Raw genomic sequence first — 19,324 nt, 5'->3', positions numbered from 1 at the left:
CCGGGGCCACGCGGCCGGCGCCGCGCCGCCTCGTTGTCGCACCTCGTGGCCCCACTTCGTCTCCTCTTCGGTCTTCTGGAAGCTTCGTGGCAAAATAGGCCCCACGGGCGTTGATTTCGTCCAATTCGAGAATATTTCCTTACTAGGATTTCGAAACCAAAAACGAGCGAGAAAACATCAAGCGGCTCTTCGGCATCTCGTTAATAGGTTAGTTCCGGAAAATGCATAAATATGACATAAAGTATGCATAAAACATGTAGATATCATCAATAATGTGGCATGGAACATAAGAAATTATCGATACGTCGGAGACGTATCACCGAGGAACTCGAAGAAAAGCTACACCACAAATATTGCCAACTCCCACGGCAACAGATAAATTTACGCGCCGTTGCCGAGGAGATCAAGACACGCCTGCAAGGGGAGTCTCCACTTCCAATCTCTTTATTTTGTTTTTGTCTTGCTTTACTTTTATTTACTTCTTTGTTTGCTGCACTAAAACAAAACACAAAAAATTAGTTGCTAGCTTTATTTTATTTACTGTCTTGTTTGCTATTTTAAAAACACAAAAAAATTAGCTACTTGTATTTACTTTACTTATTTCATCATGTTTCATCCTAAGTTCACTCTAAAAGATATATATGTAGGAGAAGGGTGTATAATTGAAAGAGATGATATAGAAGCATTTTTCACCCATGGATGAAGATTTTGAAGATGTACCATTATTAAAAGCTGCTCCTACTTATGAAAGTGCTTCTGCCTGTTTAGTACACATGTTGGAAACTAGATTTATTAGTCTCAACCCCATGATACAACACATGTTTCTTACACTTTCCGATATGGAGATGGGAGAAAAGAGAGATTTTGTTTTAAAAGTCCTTGTTAGAGAATTTAAAGAGGTAGCTAAAGAAGCTAGAAAAGTTTTCATTAAACATAAGAGGCTTGGTTTGTTCACTCGATTTTAAGAAAACACTTGAAAAGATGGACATGGATAGAATAAGGTACACTAATAATGTTAATGATGGTGGGGAGATTAAAGTACCGATACCTAGTAAGCTCCTAGGAATATATGAAGCTCTAGAAAATAATTATGCTTGGCTTGTCCCTGAAAATTTGTTTGATGAGAATAGCAAGCCTAAGACTAATGAAAAGGGAGCCTCTGAAACTTACATATGCAAAATACAATGCATGGTTGAGAAAACTGCAAACCCCGCTGCCAATGCTTCATCTCTTGATAATACTTGATACACACTTTCTGCGCCTAGCTGAAAGGCGTTAAAGAAAAGCGCTTATGGGAGACAACCCATGATTTTACTACAACACTTTTGTTTTATATTTGAGTCTTGGAAGTTGTTACTACTGTAGCAACCTCTCCTTATCTTAATTTTGTTGCATTGTTGTGCCAAGTAAAGTCTTTGATAGTAAGGTTCATACTAGATTTGGATTGCTGCGCAGAAACAGCATTTTCTTGTCTGTCACGAATTTGAGCAGATGAGACTCGTAGGTAACTCGGAAAATTCTGCCAATTTACGTGAGCGATCCACAGATATGTACGCAACTTTCATTCAATTTGAGCATTTTCATTTGAGCAAGTCTGGTGCACCTAGAAAATTCGTCTTTACATATTGTTATGTTTTGACAGATTCTGCCTTTTATTTTCGCATTGCCTGTTTAGCTATGCTTGATGGATTCCTTTATTCCATTAACTTTCAGTAGCTTTGTGCAATGTCCAGAAGTGTTAAGAATGATTATGTCACCTCTGAACATGTGAATTTTGATTATGCACTAACCCTCTAATGAGTTGTTTTGAGTTTGGTGTGGAGGAAGTTTTCACGGATCAAGAGAGGAGGATGATACAATATGATCAAGGAGAGTGAAAGCTCTAAGCTTGGGGATGCCCCGGTGGTTCACCCCTGCATATTTCAAGAAGACTCAAGCATCTAAGCTTGGGGATGCCCAAGGCATCCCCTTCTTCATCGACAACATTATCAGGTTCCTCTAATGAAACTATATTTTTATTCCATCACATCTTATGTGTTTTACTTGGAGCGTCTGTATGTTTTTATTTTTGTTTTGTTTGAATAAAGTTGGATCCTATAATTCATTGTGTGGGAGAGAGACACGCTCCGCTGTTGCATATGGACAAATATGTCCTTAGGCTTTACTCATAATGTTCATGGCGAAGGTTGAAACTGCTTCGTTAAATTGTTATATGGTTGGAAACGGGAAATGCTATATGTGGTAATTGGTATAATATCTTGAATAATGTGATACTTGGCAATTGTTGTGCTCATGTTTAAGCTCTTGCATCATATACTTTGCACCTATTAATGAAGAAATACATAGAGCTTGCTAAAATTTGGTTTGCATGATTGGTCTCTCTAAGGTCTAGATATTTTCTAGTAAGGGTCGAACAACAAGGAAGACGGTGTAGAGTCTTATAATGCTTACAATATGTCTTTTATGTGAGTTTTGTTGTACCGGTTCATACTTGTGTTTGTTTCAAATAACCTTGCTAGCCTAAGCCTTGTATTGAGAGGGAATACTTCTCATGCATCCAAAATCCTTGAGCCAAACACTATGCCACTTGTGTCCACCATACCCACCTACTACATGGTATTTCTCCACCATTCCAAAGTAAATTGCTTGAGTGCTACCTTTAAATTTCCATTCTTCACCTTTGCAATATATAGCTCATGGGACAAATAGCCTAAAAACTATTGTGGTATTGAATATGTACTTATGCATCTTATCTCTTATAAGTTGCTTGTTGAGCGATAACCATGTTCCTGGGGACGCCATCAACTACCCTCTGTTGAATATCATGTGAGTTGCTATGCATGTTCATCTTGTCTGAATTAAGGGCGATTTACCATGAGTTGAATGGTTTGAGTATGCATATTGTTAGAGAAGAGCATTGGGCCGCTAACTAAAGCCATGATCCATGGTGGAAGTTTCGAGTTTTGGACAACTATCCTCAATCTCTTATGAGAATATTATTTGTTGTTGAATGCTTATGCATTAAAGAGGAGTCCATTATCCGTTGTCTATGTTGTCCCGGTATTGATGTCTAAGTTGAGAATAATCAAAAGCGAGAAATCCAATGCGAGCTTTCTCCTTAGACCTTTGTACCAGGCGGCATAGAGGTACCCCTTTGCGACACTTGGTTAAAACATATGTATTGCGATGATAATCCAGGTAATCCGAGCTAATTAGGACAAGGTGCGGGCACTATTGGTAATCTATGCATGAGGCTTGCAACTTGTAGGATATAATTTACATAATGCATATGCTTTATTACTACCATTTACAAAATTGTTTCTTGTTTTCAAAATAAAAGCTCTAGCACAAATATAGCAATCAATGCTTCCCTCTTCGAAGGGCCATTGCTCTACTTTCATGTTGAGTCAGTTTACCTATTTCCTTCCATCTTAAGAAGCAAACACTTGTGTGAACTGTGCATTGATTCTTACATACTTGCATATTGCACTTATTATATTACTTTATGTTGACAATATCCATGAGATACACATGTTACAAGTTGAAAGCAACCGCTGAAACTTAATCTTCCTTTGTGTTGCTTCAATGCCCTTACTATGAATTTATTGCTTTATGAGTTAACTCTTATGCAAGACTTATTGATGCTTGTCTTGAAAGTACTATTCATGAAAAGTCTTTGCTATATGATTCAATTGTTTACTCATTATATTTACCATTGCTTTGAATCGCTGTATTCATTACATGTGCTTACAATAGTATGATCAAGATTATGATAGCATGTCACTTCAGAAATTATCTTTGTTATCGTTTACCTACACGGGACGAGTAGGAACTAAGCTTGGGGATGCTTGATACGTCTCAAACGTATCTATAATTTCTTATGTTCCATGCTACTTTATTGATGATACCTACATGTTTTATACATACTTTATGTCATATTTATGCATTTTCCGGCACTAACCTATTAACGAGATGCCGAAGAGCCAGTTGTTGTTTCTGCTGTTTTTGGTTTCAGAAATCCTAGTAAGGAAATATTCTCGGAATTGGACGAAATCAACGCCCAGGATCTTATTTTTCCACGAAGCTTCCAGAAGTCCGGAGAGGAAACAAAGTGGGGCGACGAGGCGACGCCACACTAGGGCGGCGCGGCCCTGGCCCTGGCCGCGCGGCCCTAGCGTGTGGGCCCCTCGTGGCGCCCCCTGACCTACCCTTCCACCTACATAAGCCTTCATCGATAATAACTCCAGTACCGAGAGCCACGATACGGAAAACCTTCCAGAGACGCCGCCGCTGCCAATCCCATCTCGGGGGATTCAGGAGATCGCCTCCGGCACCTCGCCGGGAGAGGGGAATCATCTCCCGGAGGACTCTTCACCGCCATGGTCGCCTCCGGAGTGATATGTGAGTAGTTCACCCCTGGACTATGGGTCCATAGCAGTAGCAAGATGGTCGTCTTCTCCTAATTGTGCTATCATTGTTAGATCTTGTGAGCTGCCTAACATGATCAAGATCATCTATTTGTAATGCTACATGTTGTGTTTGTTGGGATCCGATGAATAGTGAATGCTATGTTATGTTGATTATCAATCTATTATCTATGTGTTGTTTATGATCTTGCATGCTCTCCGTTGCTAGTAGAGGCTCGGCCAAGTTGATACTTATAAGTCCAAGAGGGAGTACTTATGCTCGATAGTGGGTTCATGCCTCCATTAAATGCGGGACGATGTGACGGAAAGTTCTAAGGTTGTGGATGTGCTCGTTGCCACTAGGGATAAAACATCAATGCTATGTCTAAGGATGTATTTGTTGATTACATTACGCACCATACTTAATGCAATTGTCTGTTGTTTGCAACTTAATACTGGAAGGGGTTCAGATGATAACCTGAAGGTGGACTTTTTAGGCATAGATGCATGCTGATAGCGGTCTATGTACTTTGTCGTAATGCCCAATTGAATCTCACACTACTCATCATAACATTTATGTGCATGGTCATGCCCTCTTTATTTGTCAATTGCCCAACTGTAATTTGTTCACCCAACATGCTATTTATCTTATGGGAGAGACACCTCTAGTGAACTGTGGACCCCGGTCCATTCTTTTACATCGAATACAATCTACTGCAATACTCGTTCTACTGTTTTCTCGCAAACATCATCATCCACATTATACATCTAATCCTTTGTTACGAGCAAGCCGGTGAGATTGACAACCTCACTCGTCACGTTGGGGCAAAGTAATTTGGTTGTGTTGTGCGGGTTCCACGTTGGCGTCGGAATCCCTGGTGTTGCGCCGCACTACACTCCGCCGCCATCAACCTTCAACGTGCTTCTTGGCTCCTACTGGTTCGATAAACCTTGGTTTCTTACTGAGGGAAACTTACTGCTGTACGCATCACACCTTCCTCTTGGGGTTCCCAACGGTCGCGTGTTGAACGGAAAGACATACGTCAACTACGCGCAGCACCCCACAGCCTTCGGCGGCAAGGGTGCAGCCGCCACCGCGTCTACCTCGCGGCAGCGGTGGCGGGATGTGGCTCGAAGGGGAGCCCACCGACGACGACTAGGGTTTCCCCGGGTCGCCCCATGCGGGAGCGACCCGGGGTCGAGTGACGTTGGGTACAGTCACTCTTCTCAAAATCTTTAAATGGGCAGAATTTCACTTAATCTTGGTGAAATATTAAAGCATAGCCCTCAAGATAAATTGCATGAGTACCAGGTCTAGCCCAGGCTTCAAGTATAAATATGAACTTGAATTCGTATCCTTGAGAATTTGAACTCAGGTGTTAGGTTTGTACATCCACTCCCCCAACCAGTTAAGCTACGCTAACTTCCCCACGATTAAAACACATGTCATTCCTGGTGAGCCATATACTCCATAAGACAACAACATTAATCGTATTAAGCATCTTATGGGTTTTGTTATGCTCACAGAAAGTAGCCAAACTTGCTAATGAAACCTGGGGTGGATCTAACCGGCCTAGTCACATGTGAAATCTCTTTCCAAATAGCTTTAGCAACTACACAGTCAAAGAACAAATGTACACTACTTTTATTTTCATTGCAAAAGACACAAGTCAGATCCTCCACATTTTATCTCTTAACTAGGTTATCTCTAGTGAGAATCCTATTGTGAGACAGCAGCCAGCCATAAGAAGAAGTGAATTTTTGGTGGCGTACTTTAATTTCCCACACATTTTGTATATAGATAGGTAAAATCCCCCTAAAATTCACTAATGCATACAGTGATTTAACACTATAAAGCTATTTGACTCAAGCTTCAATATCAGATTGTTTAACGCGCTATTTGATGAGGTTTCTGCAGAATCCAAATATATCTCTTGTGTTTTCCTCACGAGATCTGACTTTGGCTTTGTAAATGGGTTGGTAGAAAGGGGTTGTCGGAACGTGTTTGACCGGTTGGTTGTCGCCGATGGGTTAGTGAGATGCGGTCATAACAGTGGGTTGGCGTCGTAGTCGACTGTAGGGACGGAACACGAAGTGTTAGAGCATCTCCAGCCGCGTCTCCCAAAGCGTCCCCCAAAGGGATTTGGGGCGCGCCGGACAGAAAATGCGTTCCAGCCGCATCCCCCAAAGCCCATTTTTATCCGGCGCGCCCCCATTCGGTGTCCGGCGCCCCGAGCCCGTCCCCGTCCCACAGGGGACGCACGGGACACGCCGGCACGAAATGAGAGGCGGGGCCGACCCCTCAGCGGCACAGAAGGCTAAAACCCCGTCGCCTACCTTTGGTCAAGCGACGTTAATGGCGTCCCTGTTTTCCCAGGCGACGCAGGGACGCGGCTCGTCGTGCATGGCCGCGTGGCAGTTCCCGGGAAGCGGAACCGTTGCATTGGCAACCGCGTCGACGACGCGGCAACCGCCGGAATGGAGTCGGGACTCCTCGGAAGAGCAACCGCTGCACTTTTCGACTTCTGCGCCGCCGTCCCGCGCTCAATATAAAGACCCGTACGTCGGCGCCTTTGGATCTTCACCGGCCGCATCCGACACCTCCAACGAAGATGAGCTACATCTCCGAGCTCCCGTCCGACACCTCCAGCGAGGGAAAGCCTGCTGGATGGCGCCATTGGTGGGACAAAGCTCCGACGCCCCGGCGAGCGGCGACGATTCCCTCCCGCCACTTGACAGCGCGGAGGAATGGCTGGGCGTGGAGGAGGACGCGGAGGAACAAGGGTCAGAGGAGGCGGCGGTGGCCCGTGAAGGCGGAGGCGGACGCGGAGGCCAATACCGCCAAGGCCAAGGCGCAGCCGGCGAGCACCGGCGACAACGAGGAGGACTCCGATGCGTCGGCCGACACCGCCTCTTCGGAAGAGGTGACGAGCAGGAAGCGCCACCGTGATGACGACGACGAGGCAGGGCCATCATCGAAGAAGAAGAAGTAGTAGTTTAAAATAATTTATATGTAATTTAATTATGTTTTTCGAAGTTTTATATGTATTTTGTTTATGTTGAACCGATTTAAATATTACTAAAGAGTTTTATTCTATCTATTTAAATTTTGGGGGCGGCGTTTGGGGGACGCGACTGGGGAGCGACGTCCCCCAAACGCGACACCAACGAAATACATCCCCCAAACGCTCAATCCGGCGCGCTTTGGGGGACGCTTTGGGGGACGCGGCTGGAGATGCTCTTAGGTTGTCAGTCGTACACTCATACAGTACCAAACAAACCTGCTGCTGCTGCCACCGGAGTACAGTACTACCGGTGGCGCGAGTGGCCATCGGCGATTGCCCAAGTTGGCGGGCACAGCCTAAACAAACCATTCTGGCACGCCTGTTAGAAAGAAACAAAGACACGGCATAGCATGTACTCCCTCCGTCTCGGTTCACAGGGCTCAAATCGATTTGCATCAGGACCAAGACGTTTTTTGATTGGACAATAAAACCTCTCTCAAGCACTGCATGCATTTAATTAGGAGAAGTAACCCCCTCTAATTATTTCTCAATTAGCTGCCACTCCCGAGCTATTAGAGATGCATGCACAGGCCAGTGGTGTTTTCCATTCACATGCAGCCAACCCCGCATGCAAACTTGTCTCGATTCCCACCTTAACCGCATGAACCAAATTATTTCTACTCCTTAATTAGAGGGGGTTACTGCACCTAACTAATTGCATGCAGGCCTTAAAAGTGATACTAATGTGGGACAAATGTTTTTTCAAAGTGAGCCCTGTGAACCGGGACGGAGGGAGTAGCGGTGGCACAGTGATAATAACGTACGGAGTAGTCCGTATTAAAACAAGCGCAAACGTGAACTTCCCGTCGCAGCGCATGCAAATTACATACAGCGAAAGAACGAAACAAAGCGACCAGCATGCATGTATGTTTTTCTTCGCGCGCGGAGATAGAAATACTTTGGTTTGGGTTTGGCGACACGCACGCATGCACACTGCGAATACAACTTTGGTGTATTGAAAACGAGAACATGCATGCATGCATGCATGGGCGTCGTCTCTTTACACAGAGGAATAGCCTGAGATGACGCGTCAATAATCTTTTTGAAGGAGGCACGTAGCAAAAGAAAAGCGCGCGCGCCGGCGAGGTGAGGTCGGATCGGGCAGTCTTAAAACTCGATCATGAGTTCATGACCCCATCATTTGACCTCCAACACACTGATGGACCTCCGATCGGGTCAGCCCACAGCCAGCATGCGCATGTACATGCGGCGGCGGCGGCCAACTGGTCCCACCATGCATGGTGCGATCCATGGGTCCAGGTGCCCACGATGTCAGCAGTTGGGCACCGTGATCCACCAGATCCGGCGGCGTCCTCACCGACCGAGCCGAGGCCCAGCACGGCGGCCTACGGCGCTGCTCGATCGGCTCCCGGCCGGCTCGGGTTACTTGAGTACGTGCCCGTGCGCATGCAAAGCCGAGCCAGTGAGAGGTTGGAGCCCGCGCGCGTCTCATCCAGCCCAGCCGTTTTTCTGGATCCTTGCGAGGAGACCGGACGGCACACCAACGCCATGGCACGCCCGAGGCTTCGCTTCTTCTTTTTACTGCTTCCGAGACGTGATTGTGCCTGAACTTGACTCGACCCTGTCTACTTTTTTTCTCCGAACCCAGTGCGCTCACACATACATATATACATCCACTCTTATGAACGTGCGCCCACCTTCGAGAGACTGAGTTCATGACGGATTTTGAGATTGACAAAATCAGCATGGACGTCTCGCTGTTGACAGAAACGTCGCCTCCGCACGGGAAAATATTTCATCTTTTTAATGACACACCAAAGTGTCAAATCTGAGATTTAAATTCTGGTGGGCTGGATTACCACTACCCTCCTAACCATCGAACCACGGGTTGATTCTCCTCGACACTGCCTACCCGAACAGTACCAGTATCAGTGTATCACACCCTCTCTCTCACACGGAACTTCCCTTTTACTGAGAAATTTGCAGCCATCTACTACTTTACCTTCCATTCCATATTACTGGACTATGATTTGCATGCATCTATACATTTCTGAATCTGCAACAATTGATATGAAACAGAGGAAGACAATCCGGCCGTTTCCGCCCACATGCTACGCTAGTTCGGCGAAAAAAAAGACTAAAGAGAAAAAAATTCAATCTGCATAAAAATTGAGTGAGCGGCTCGGCGCGACCGAGGAGCAAACATTTCAATGCGACAAAAGTCTCCCCTTGTCTTCAAATGCATTGCGGTGAGGAACAAAGAAGATTGCGATGTACTCAAGAGGACAAGAGGCCCTTGTCCATTTTCAAATCAATTGGATCGTTACCAAAGCATAAGCAAAGGAGAAGCAAACCTGCAATGAACCCCGTGCCGCTACCTTAGGGGCGACCGAAACCTAGCTTAGCCTCCCCCTTTTGAAGCTCTCTTCCTCATGGTTGTCGCCCGACCTTTGGTGGTGGGGCGTCCAACCGCCACTTCTCATCACCTCCTCCCTTCATCAACCCATGCATCCATGCAGATATTTGGCAACTCCATGGCGTTGCGTAGTTGATACTGAGGACTCTGGGCAATCCTTGGGTCACGACAGTGACGAGGATGTAGCGCCATTGCAAGGCTCCTCCTACTGGAGGTTCCTGGCTGCTCGAATCCCCCCGCATAGATCTAAAGGGCTCAGATGTGGTGAGCTCGGTTTCGTCGCTGCGCCTTACTGCTCAGATGTGGGGTCTTGCTTGCTGGCTGCCCGGTGCGAACATCGTTCGGAGCTTGTTTGCTGCCCATTGGCTTCTCTCCCGGTGTGTAACTTCTATTATGTCTTGTTTGAGTGTGTACCCTGCCTTAAGGCCTGCCATGGTCTCTTGCTACCTCCTTGTGTGGTAGCTTGGTCGGCTGTCTCAGCACGGGTGGGCCGTTGCCTCTTTGATGGCGGGCGGGGTTGGCATCTATAGTACTCCGGGGGGCAGCCATGTACGGTGGACGCGGTGGTGACTTGGTGACGGGTACCCCAAGGCGCGTTGATGGTTTGGCCATCTTGACCGTGAGGGCAGTGAGGTGACCGACATGGGCCGGTTGTGGTTGTGAGTCTTGCTCTGGACCAGCTCTAGGTACTTCGCCACCTCCACTCATCTCGTGTGGCCGCTCTACTTCGAGTTTCAGACTGTGGTCGGTGTACCCAGGTGAAATTATTTCTCAGTGATTGCCAGTGCCAGTGCCAACGACACGACACTTTCTGGCGCTGTTTTCCTCCTTGGAGGCGTGCACGTTGTATCACTTTGTTCACGGGCTCCAGGTGAAAACCTTGATCATTCTAGATCAGGGGGCGACACGTCTTAGCATCGTTTCATTTTTAGAGGCGCTGTTTCAGGAGCCTAGTGTCTGACAAGAGGCTTGGGTGTGTTTGGTTATGGTATTATGGAGTTCGCGACATTCCTCCTGATGTGGGCTTTTCATTCACTTTGTCTTGTTCGTAATGTAAGTGCATGCATCCATCTATCTTCTATATATTATTATATACTAAAAGTAATATACAAATATACAATATACAATATACAAATGTCTAATAGATCCACCACGTTAAGCCATATCATCCTAATTATTTAGATGTTTAGATAGTTGGATACATAATTAATGAATGAGATTAAAAGATTTAAAATTTACTTTGCTTTATATTAGTGACAATTAATATGGATCTGATGGAGTACAGTATTATATTTACCATAACATTTGATACCTATTAAAATTATCATATTATAAAATATGATACCTTTTAAAATTTTGCTTGATTTTTCGAGCACTTTGAACCTGTGTGTAAACCAAAAAGTATATTTTTAAAATTCTGACAATGTTTCCATTGTTTCCAGAAAACAATTCCGCCAAAGTTTCCCACAAAAGTTGATATTCCACACAGCTTTATTAACTCCATATCTGTACAGGGCCAGCATGTTGTTTCCCAAGAATCAATACATACACATATGTACATGTCGATCTATGGGTCTACCAGTCTATGCACATCCATCCATGTTGATTGAGTAATCACCGCGCGGGCAACTAAATTAAACTAACTCAACCGGCGCCGGCGCTGGCGCTGCATTTGTAGAAACCTTCTTGCTGCCGATGTTGTCATCGAGGCCTATGTCTCCGGCGCTGGCGTCGTCGTTGTCCGATTTCTTGAACCTGTACCACCGCGCGCAGGCGACGAAGTAGACGAGATTTACTGCGGCGATGGCGGCAGTGACAAGGTAGAACAAGTCCACTCTGCCCTCGTTCAGGTCTTGCGCCAGCCAGCTCGTCGAACGGTGTACAACCGTCACCATGAACCCGCTCGCATAGCTCGCCACCGCGAAGCCCAGGAAGTAGAGCGCCCCGGCGACGCTCCGCATGTTCTCCGGGAACTGGCGGTAGTAGAACTCGATCTGGCCGATGCCGGCGAACGCCTCCGACAGCCCCGCCAGCGCCTGCTGCGGCACCAGCCAGAAGCACGACATCATCGGCGAAGACGGGCTGATCCTCCGGCGCCGGTCCTCCACCACTGCCGACACCACCATCGTGGCAACGGAGAGCGCCAGCCCGACGCCGATCCGCTGGAGCAGGCTGATTCCGCCCTCCCGCCCGGTGATCCGCTGGAGCGCCGGCACCAGAAGCCTGTCATACACGGGGATCCAGAGCGTGAGGGCGAGCATGTTGAAGACGACGAAAGAGCCCTGCGGGATCTGGAAGTTGCTGGCGTGGCTGATGCGGAGGTCGGTCTGTGCCGCTTGGAACACGGTGTAGGTGCCGAGCTGGGTGAGCACCACGAAGTAGACGATACCGGACGACCACACCGGGATGATGCGCGCCAGGCACTTCACCTCCTCCACCTGCTGCACCGTGCACAACCGCCACGGGTTCGCGGGCGACTTCCCGTCGGCACAGAGCGCGTCCTTGGGGGTCCGCGCGGCCGCCCTGTCGAGGAACGTGAACTGGTCGGTGTAGGAAAGCTTGGAGATGAGCTTGCTCCGGTGTGGCGGGTCGAACAGCGACGAGGTCGTGTCGGATAACAGGAGGCGGCGCTTGCGGAAGGCCGCGACGAGGACCTGGGCGAAGCTGGTGAACGGGCTTCCCTCGGGACGGACACGGACGTAGATGCGTGTGCCCATGAAGAAAACGGCGCAGGAGAGGCCCATGAGCGCCGCGGGCACGGCGAGGCCTAGAGCCCAGTTGACGTCGCTCTGGAGGTAGATGATGACGGTGGCGGAGAGCATCATGGCGACGGTGAAGGTGAAGTAGTACCAGTTGAAGAAGCTGGCGATGCCGCGGCGACCGGCGGCGGTGCGCGGGTCGAACTGGTCGGCGCCGAAGGCCAGGTTGCACGGGCGGATTCCCCCAGCCCCGACGACGAGGAAGAAGAAGGAAGCCAGGAGTACCGCTAGCTGGCCACCCGAGGGGCCCTGGCATTGCTCCCCTGCTTCGGCGTTGCAGGTTTGGGGGTGGAGGTAGTGTAGGGCAGCAGTGAGGGTGAGGATGACCATGCCGACAAATGAGGAGATCGTGGCGGCGGCGAGGGTGGTGTAGCGGCCAAGGTAGGTGTCGCTGACGAAGGCGCCGGCGACGGTGGCCAGGTTGCTGGTGCCAGAGAAGACGTTTAGGAGGGTGGCGGCGTGCACGCTCTGCATGTTGTACACCGTCGTCAGGTACACCAGCATGTTGGACATCGTCCCGATCGTCCCGAGCTTCTCAAACGTCTCGTTCCCTACAGCGACAAATTCAGTTCATGTGGATTATTACTTGCTCAATGTCAATCAGTTCAGAGAACATACTTAAATTGCAACTCCGAAATTAAATTCGATAAAGAACATTATGTTTGTTTATTCGAGTTCCCATTTTTCCTAATGGCGCAAATGTTTTTGTATCACGGATAAGAAAATGCCACTCCCTCTGATTCATAATAAGTTGAGAGTTTAGTTCAAATTTAAACTTAAATCCCGATTAAATATATCAATTTATTTCGTGAGCATTGGATGTATCTGAAAGGTTGGATTTACTCTATTGGTTGAAGGGTGACTTGTACAAATGTCGTCCAAAATTCGGCAGCCGACCCTAACAAAAAGGCATTTGAAAAATTATATGAAACTTCTCTTAATTTACTTCCAAATATGAATCTTTTAATTAAAAACTAAACAATTGCTACTAAATTGATAGCATAAAGCTAGATACTTTCTTCTAAAGAGAGTAGTAAACCTATGTAATTCCTATTGGAGTACAGAGTATTACTATCTACTTTTCAAAATGCATGACTTCGTGCAAAGGGTGTACTTAATTTCTATAAATTTGGACAATAATTGGTTAAGACTATCTAAATTTGTTAGATACTCTCGCATTCCCAAACTAGAAGGCATATAAGATTAGTCAAAGGTCAACATCTTGTAATTTTGTCCAAGTTTATGCAAAACAAAAACTGAAATCTAGAATACTAAATCAATATCAATAGATTCGCCATGAAATATTTTTTTCTCAATAATACTGAAGATGCTGATATTTTTTTCTTAAATAGTTATTAGGGTCTGACTTTTGACCAAACTTATACGCTTTATATTTCAGGATGGAGGGAGTATAAACTAAATTTTAAGATTTTATAATATATTTGAATGATGTATATTTGTATCACTTACATATTGTGCAAAATTTCCCATTAAAACAATTCAAAACCTAAGATATCATCTTTATTCAAACCAAGGCGTAACACATAAAATAGAAACCCAAAATCCGGTGCCACCATCGCATAAGAAGTTAGAAATGTGCAAGTGGCAAATCACATTTTTTTATTTCCTAAAAATAAGAAGAAACGAAAGCCATTGGGTTAACTGGGAAGGGACTGAAAATTGGTGGCGACTGTCAGCTATTGTACCCAATTCTTATTGTAGATCCTTTTTTCCAGAGAATGGAAGAACAGCTCTCCCAACTTCTACCTTTCTAGATACACCATGGTTGATTCGGACGGATGTGAATTTTTGTGGTAAAAACTTTATGATACGGGCATGGAGGTCTATGTGAAGCCCAGATTGAGGACTCCACCAGCTTAATTATCTTAGTTTAAGTAATGGTCATATGTGGGCCAATTAGGGTTTTTATTGATTTGAGTCAGTTTGGTTTGGGCCTATCCAAACCAAGTTAGGGAGGCCCACTTGGGCTGGCCGGCCACCACCCCCTCATATAAGGTGGAGGGACGGCTAGGGTTTAGGTAGACAAGTTTAGACTAAAGTTTAGGGTTGACCCCATTGCGTGTGTTCACGTGTATCATCCCTCCGGGGGTACGGCGATGCCGTTTATCTATTATATCCGCTGCGAAGGTTCTTGTGTTCGTCAAGGATTGTCTAGCTCAAGGTTTGAGGCGTATCGTTCATCGATCTGTTGCTTGCTGGTTTCGTTCCCTCTTCTTCAGGCTGCGTTCATCGCGTTGTTGGGAGATTCTATCTATCCGGGTTCTCGTTGTGAAAGATCGGGCAACACCTAGGAGGATCTGCTGGGATCCCCCTTATCAGGTGGTATCAGATTTCTGGGTTGCTCACAGCGAGGTTGTGTTGATCGATCGCATCTAGATCGGTTAGCATCGGAGAAGGTTGGCTCTAGATCGGTGGAGCTTGGCTCTTGGTCGAAGGAGGTTGAGTTGGAGGAAGTTTGGAGCTGTTAGGGCGAAGTTTCTCCATTGTTTCGGGCAGTTTCTGCGGCCAGAATCGCGAATTTTTCGAGTTGCAATCGGGGAAGAAGATGGCTTTTCGGACCCCGTCCGGCGCACGATCCGGTCAACCGGCCCCACAACTGGACTAGCTAGCCCAGAACCCGGTCGGACCGGCCCTACAGCCGGCCAGCCCGATCAAAACCGGCTCTCAGGCCGGTGCCAGCCGGAGTAATGTCCAGGGGCCTCCGCTCCTTCGCCCGGTCGGCTGCCCGGTCAAACCGGTCACCGGACTGGACCAACCGGTCCCCAGCCCGGTCAGACAGGCTGCTGGGCCGGATCAACTGGCCTCCAGCCCGGTTCAACCGGCTGCTGGGCCGGATCGGCCAGTTTTAGCTCATGTGCAACATGCAGATTCACAGTTTTCCGCGACGGTTTCGGCTGCTGTTTCATCTCCGGCAATGTTGGCTGATGCTACTGCTGCTATTGCTTCATTTTCAAACGATGTGCGTGGCATACGGTGTTCGCGTGGCACGAAGTCCGGTTATGTTTTCAATGATTACCTTGACATACAGAAGGGAGTACAGCGTCACGTGTCCAAACTGAAGTGGTATTTACACAATTATGCGACAGTTGAGGAATATGAACATTGGGAAAGGAACATGGGATTCGGTTTCACTCGATGTCGCCGATACAAAGGGAAGTTCACTGGTTATGATGCATATATTCTCGCTCAGCGGCGTGTGGACGAAGAGTTAGACAATTATTGGTGTGATGCGATTGACAGAGGAGACTTTGATTGTACTTGGAAGGACTTCAGGATGTTTCTTCGTGGTGGTTTATGGTTACCATTGGAAGAACGTGAGCAGCCGTCCAGTGTTGTACATGCAATAGAGGAAGTGGGTAAGTGCATAGTTCATATTTCGGAGGTTGGTCCTCTACCGACAGTTACTGAGGGCGAGGTGATATCTTCAGAGGAGAAGGAACCTGGCTCTAATACCAAGAGCACTACTGTGACTGTTGAGGAGGATGTACCATTGAGCGGGCTGAATATGCAACTCAAGAAGGTACAAGATGATGCTTGCAAGACAGTTGACAAGGGTCAGCGGTGGAGTTTGTTTCGGACTCGAGTGCATTATCAAAGGCAAGGCTTGCAAGTTGATGATTGATGGTGGTAGCTGTACTAATGGCATTAGCAAGGCGATGGTGGCAGCATTGGGGTTGTCTACATCGCGTCTTCCTGAACCTAAACATCTTGAGTGGTTGAATAGATGTGGTATGCTTGAAGATTACTCACAAGGTGTGTGTGTGTGCCATTTGCAGTTGATGATTATGTTGATGAGATAGAGTGTGATGTGTTGCCATTGGAGGTGTGTGGATTTCTACTTGGGCGTCCATGGCAGTATGATCGTAATGTGACACATGCTGGGAGAGCAAATACATATTCTTTTATGCATGGTGGCAAACAGCGGACTTTACAGCCTATGGGTGATGATCATATCAAGTCCGATGTGGAGTTAGTGGTGCGTAAGGAGAAGTTGCACAAGCCTAAAGTGCAGCAAGAGGTGCATGATGTTCCGAGCATTGATGTTGGTGATGTTTCAGTCATGCCTGTAGATGACAAGCCAGTTCTTGTTGGTGACAAGCCAGATGAAGCTACACTTGTTGTTGATGTGGATGTTGCAGAATGTGCTACAGTTCCAGTTTGTGTTGATGCCAGTATACAGACTGATAATGTTTGTGCTGATGATGTTTCAGTACATGTGGCGCAGATGCGCGTGGGAGAAGTGGGAGGCGAGCGCGTCCGTGGAGACAATGGGCAGCGGCACTACCATGCTAGGAGTACTGCAATCTAGTTTTCCGCGACACCGCGGATGCATCGAGGCAAGGATGGACGTGTGAGACATTTATGTGGCCAAGGAATTACATATCTTGTGCAGGGTCATGTGCAGCGACACAAGGGTCCATCAAAACCTCGCAACAAGAGGAAGGTATTGGTGCCGAAGTCCAAGTTCATGTGGAGAAGAAATGAGGCGCCAAGTGTTGTATCAAGTCAAGAAGGCCGCGAGGGGGATGTGGTGTGGAAGGCAAGCAAGACTTGAGGACGGTGAGGACGTGTCATGTTCATATCACGTCACCTTTTCCGGAAGACCCTCACACGTTGGGGACAACGCTTCTTGAAGGGGGGGGGGGGGGGATGATACAGGCATGGAGGCCTATGTGGAGCCCAGATTCAGGACTTCACCAACTTAATTGTCTTAGTTTATGTAATGATCATATGTGGGCCAATTAGGATTTTTATTGATTTGAGTCGGTTTGGTTTGGGCTGTCCAAACCAAGTTAGGAGGCTCACTTGGGCTGGCCGGCCACCACCCCCTCATATAAGGTGGAGGGATGGCTAGGGTTTCACGGATCGATGAACGATACGCCTCAAACCTTGAACTAGACAATCCTTAACGAACACAAGAACCTTTGCAGCGGATATAATAGATAAACGGCAGCGCCGTACCCCCGGAGGGATGATACACGTGAACACACGCAATGGGATCAACCCTAAACTTTAGTTTAAACTTGTCTATCTAAACCCTAGCCGTCCCTCCACCTTATATGAGGGGGTGGTGGCCGGCCACCCCAAGTGGGCCTCCCTAACTTTGTTTGGACATGCCTAAACCAAACTGACTTAAATCAATAAAAACCTTAATTGGCCCACATATGACCATTACATAAATTAAGATAATTAAGCTGGTGGAGTGCTGAATCTGGGCTCCACATATGCCTCCATGCCCATATCACTTTAACAAGTTGTACATTAGAGTACCGTTGTAAAAAAGGAAGACCAAATGGAGAACCAATCCTTGATTGTATGGTTAGGGGGGCACTGGAACCCCAGTCCACCAGAGTTTAAATCCTAGATTTGACACTTGGTGTCTCATAAAGGCCGGAATATTCTTTAGTGGGAGGCGATGTTCCCGTCGACAACGAAACGCCTGTGATAACTTCGTCAATCTCAAGACCCGCCGGATCAGTTCTTCAACGCAGTCACTTGGAGGTGCTCATAGAGGTAAGATGTACGTGCATTTATAAGGATGAGTGTGTGTGCTTATGTGTGAGCGTCTCTGATTGTACTATGTTTCGTAAAAAAAAAAGACCAAATGAGAGACAATTTCACTATTGGTGAAGGATGGTACGCAAGCCACACTGCACGTCGTGCTGATTTGGATAGATTTGTGGGCACTCAACGTCATAGTGAAGCAAGAGGGCAAAATGGAATTGTCATGGCACGGCACGGCATGTCAAACAACTAACTGAATTATTGTCACCATCCGTATCTTACTCCCCCTTTACTGTTTGTTTTTTGGCTCATCATTACAAGAAACCAATAGTAAATTATTGGCAACATTAAACATATACATATATGGCAGATCACTGTTAATGAGGTACTACCAATATTTAAAATAGCGTGCTAAATGAAATACAGAGGCCGGCCGGAGGAGATGAACACATAGTTAACTTTTTTAAGGAAAAAAGCACAATGCCATCTTGAGAAAAATACACTAAAAATTTGGAAAAAGTTGAGATAAGCGGGGATTAAATTTTCTTATATTCTAACACTAAACATACATTCAGAATAAGTGAGAATTTGAATTTTGATGAAAATTATTCCCACTAATTTCCATTAAAACTCTGTCAAACAAGACTTACATGTGCATGCTAATTGCAGGCAAAAACTGAACAAAGAGAGGCCGATAGATCGTGCTGGGATATGATGTAATCACCTATGACGTATGGCATGGCCTTCCATCCGCGGTAGTTGTGGACGGGCTCGACGGCGTCCGAGTCGTCGTCCATGCTGGCCTTGCGATCCTGCTCCTCTTCCTCCTCTTGCTGCCGAGGCGCGTCCATATCTCACTCCTTAACGCTACTGCAAGAAGCAGCTACAACACTAGTGAAACAGGTGGGCAGCTAGGTAGGCGTGGGTGCAGGAAGCAGGGGAGAAGAGGCAGGATGTTTAAATAAAGCCACGCCACAGTATGGGATCTTGTTTCAAATATAACTTAGCAGATTGAGAGGGAGAGCCGGCACGTCGGCACACAAGCAGTAAGCGAAGTTTCTCTCTTTTTTAACATAAACGAAGTTTCTCTCTCGCTGTCAATGAAACTTGCAGCCTACTGTACTTGGAGGCCAAACTAAGGATGACAATTTTACCCATGGGTACGGGTACCCGCGGGTACCGTACCCGCAT

General features: G+C 46.8%; 1 protein-coding gene across 1 annotated transcript; it reads right to left on the bottom strand.

The window, feature by feature from the left end:
• Positions 1 to 11,482: 11,482 nt before the first annotated feature.
• LOC124694451 (protein NRT1/ PTR FAMILY 2.11-like) lies at positions 11,483 to 18,996 on the bottom strand. The gene is made up of 2 exons (XM_047227435.1): positions 18,858 to 18,996; positions 11,483 to 13,158 (listed from the first exon to the last, which is right to left on the bottom strand). The coding sequence occupies exons 1-2, from the start codon at positions 18,982 to 18,984 to the stop codon at positions 11,483 to 11,485; spliced, it is 1,803 nt and encodes a 600-aa protein (XP_047083391.1). The 5' UTR covers positions 18,985 to 18,996.
• Between the last annotated feature and the right edge of the window lie 328 nt (positions 18,997 to 19,324).

The sequence above is a fragment of the Lolium rigidum genome, chromosome 3, assembly GCF_022539505.1.
Source record: "Lolium rigidum isolate FL_2022 chromosome 3, APGP_CSIRO_Lrig_0.1, whole genome shotgun sequence".
Taxonomy (NCBI): domain Eukaryota; kingdom Viridiplantae; phylum Streptophyta; class Magnoliopsida; order Poales; family Poaceae; genus Lolium; species Lolium rigidum.
This window is presented reverse-complemented; position numbering and strand designations above follow the sequence as displayed.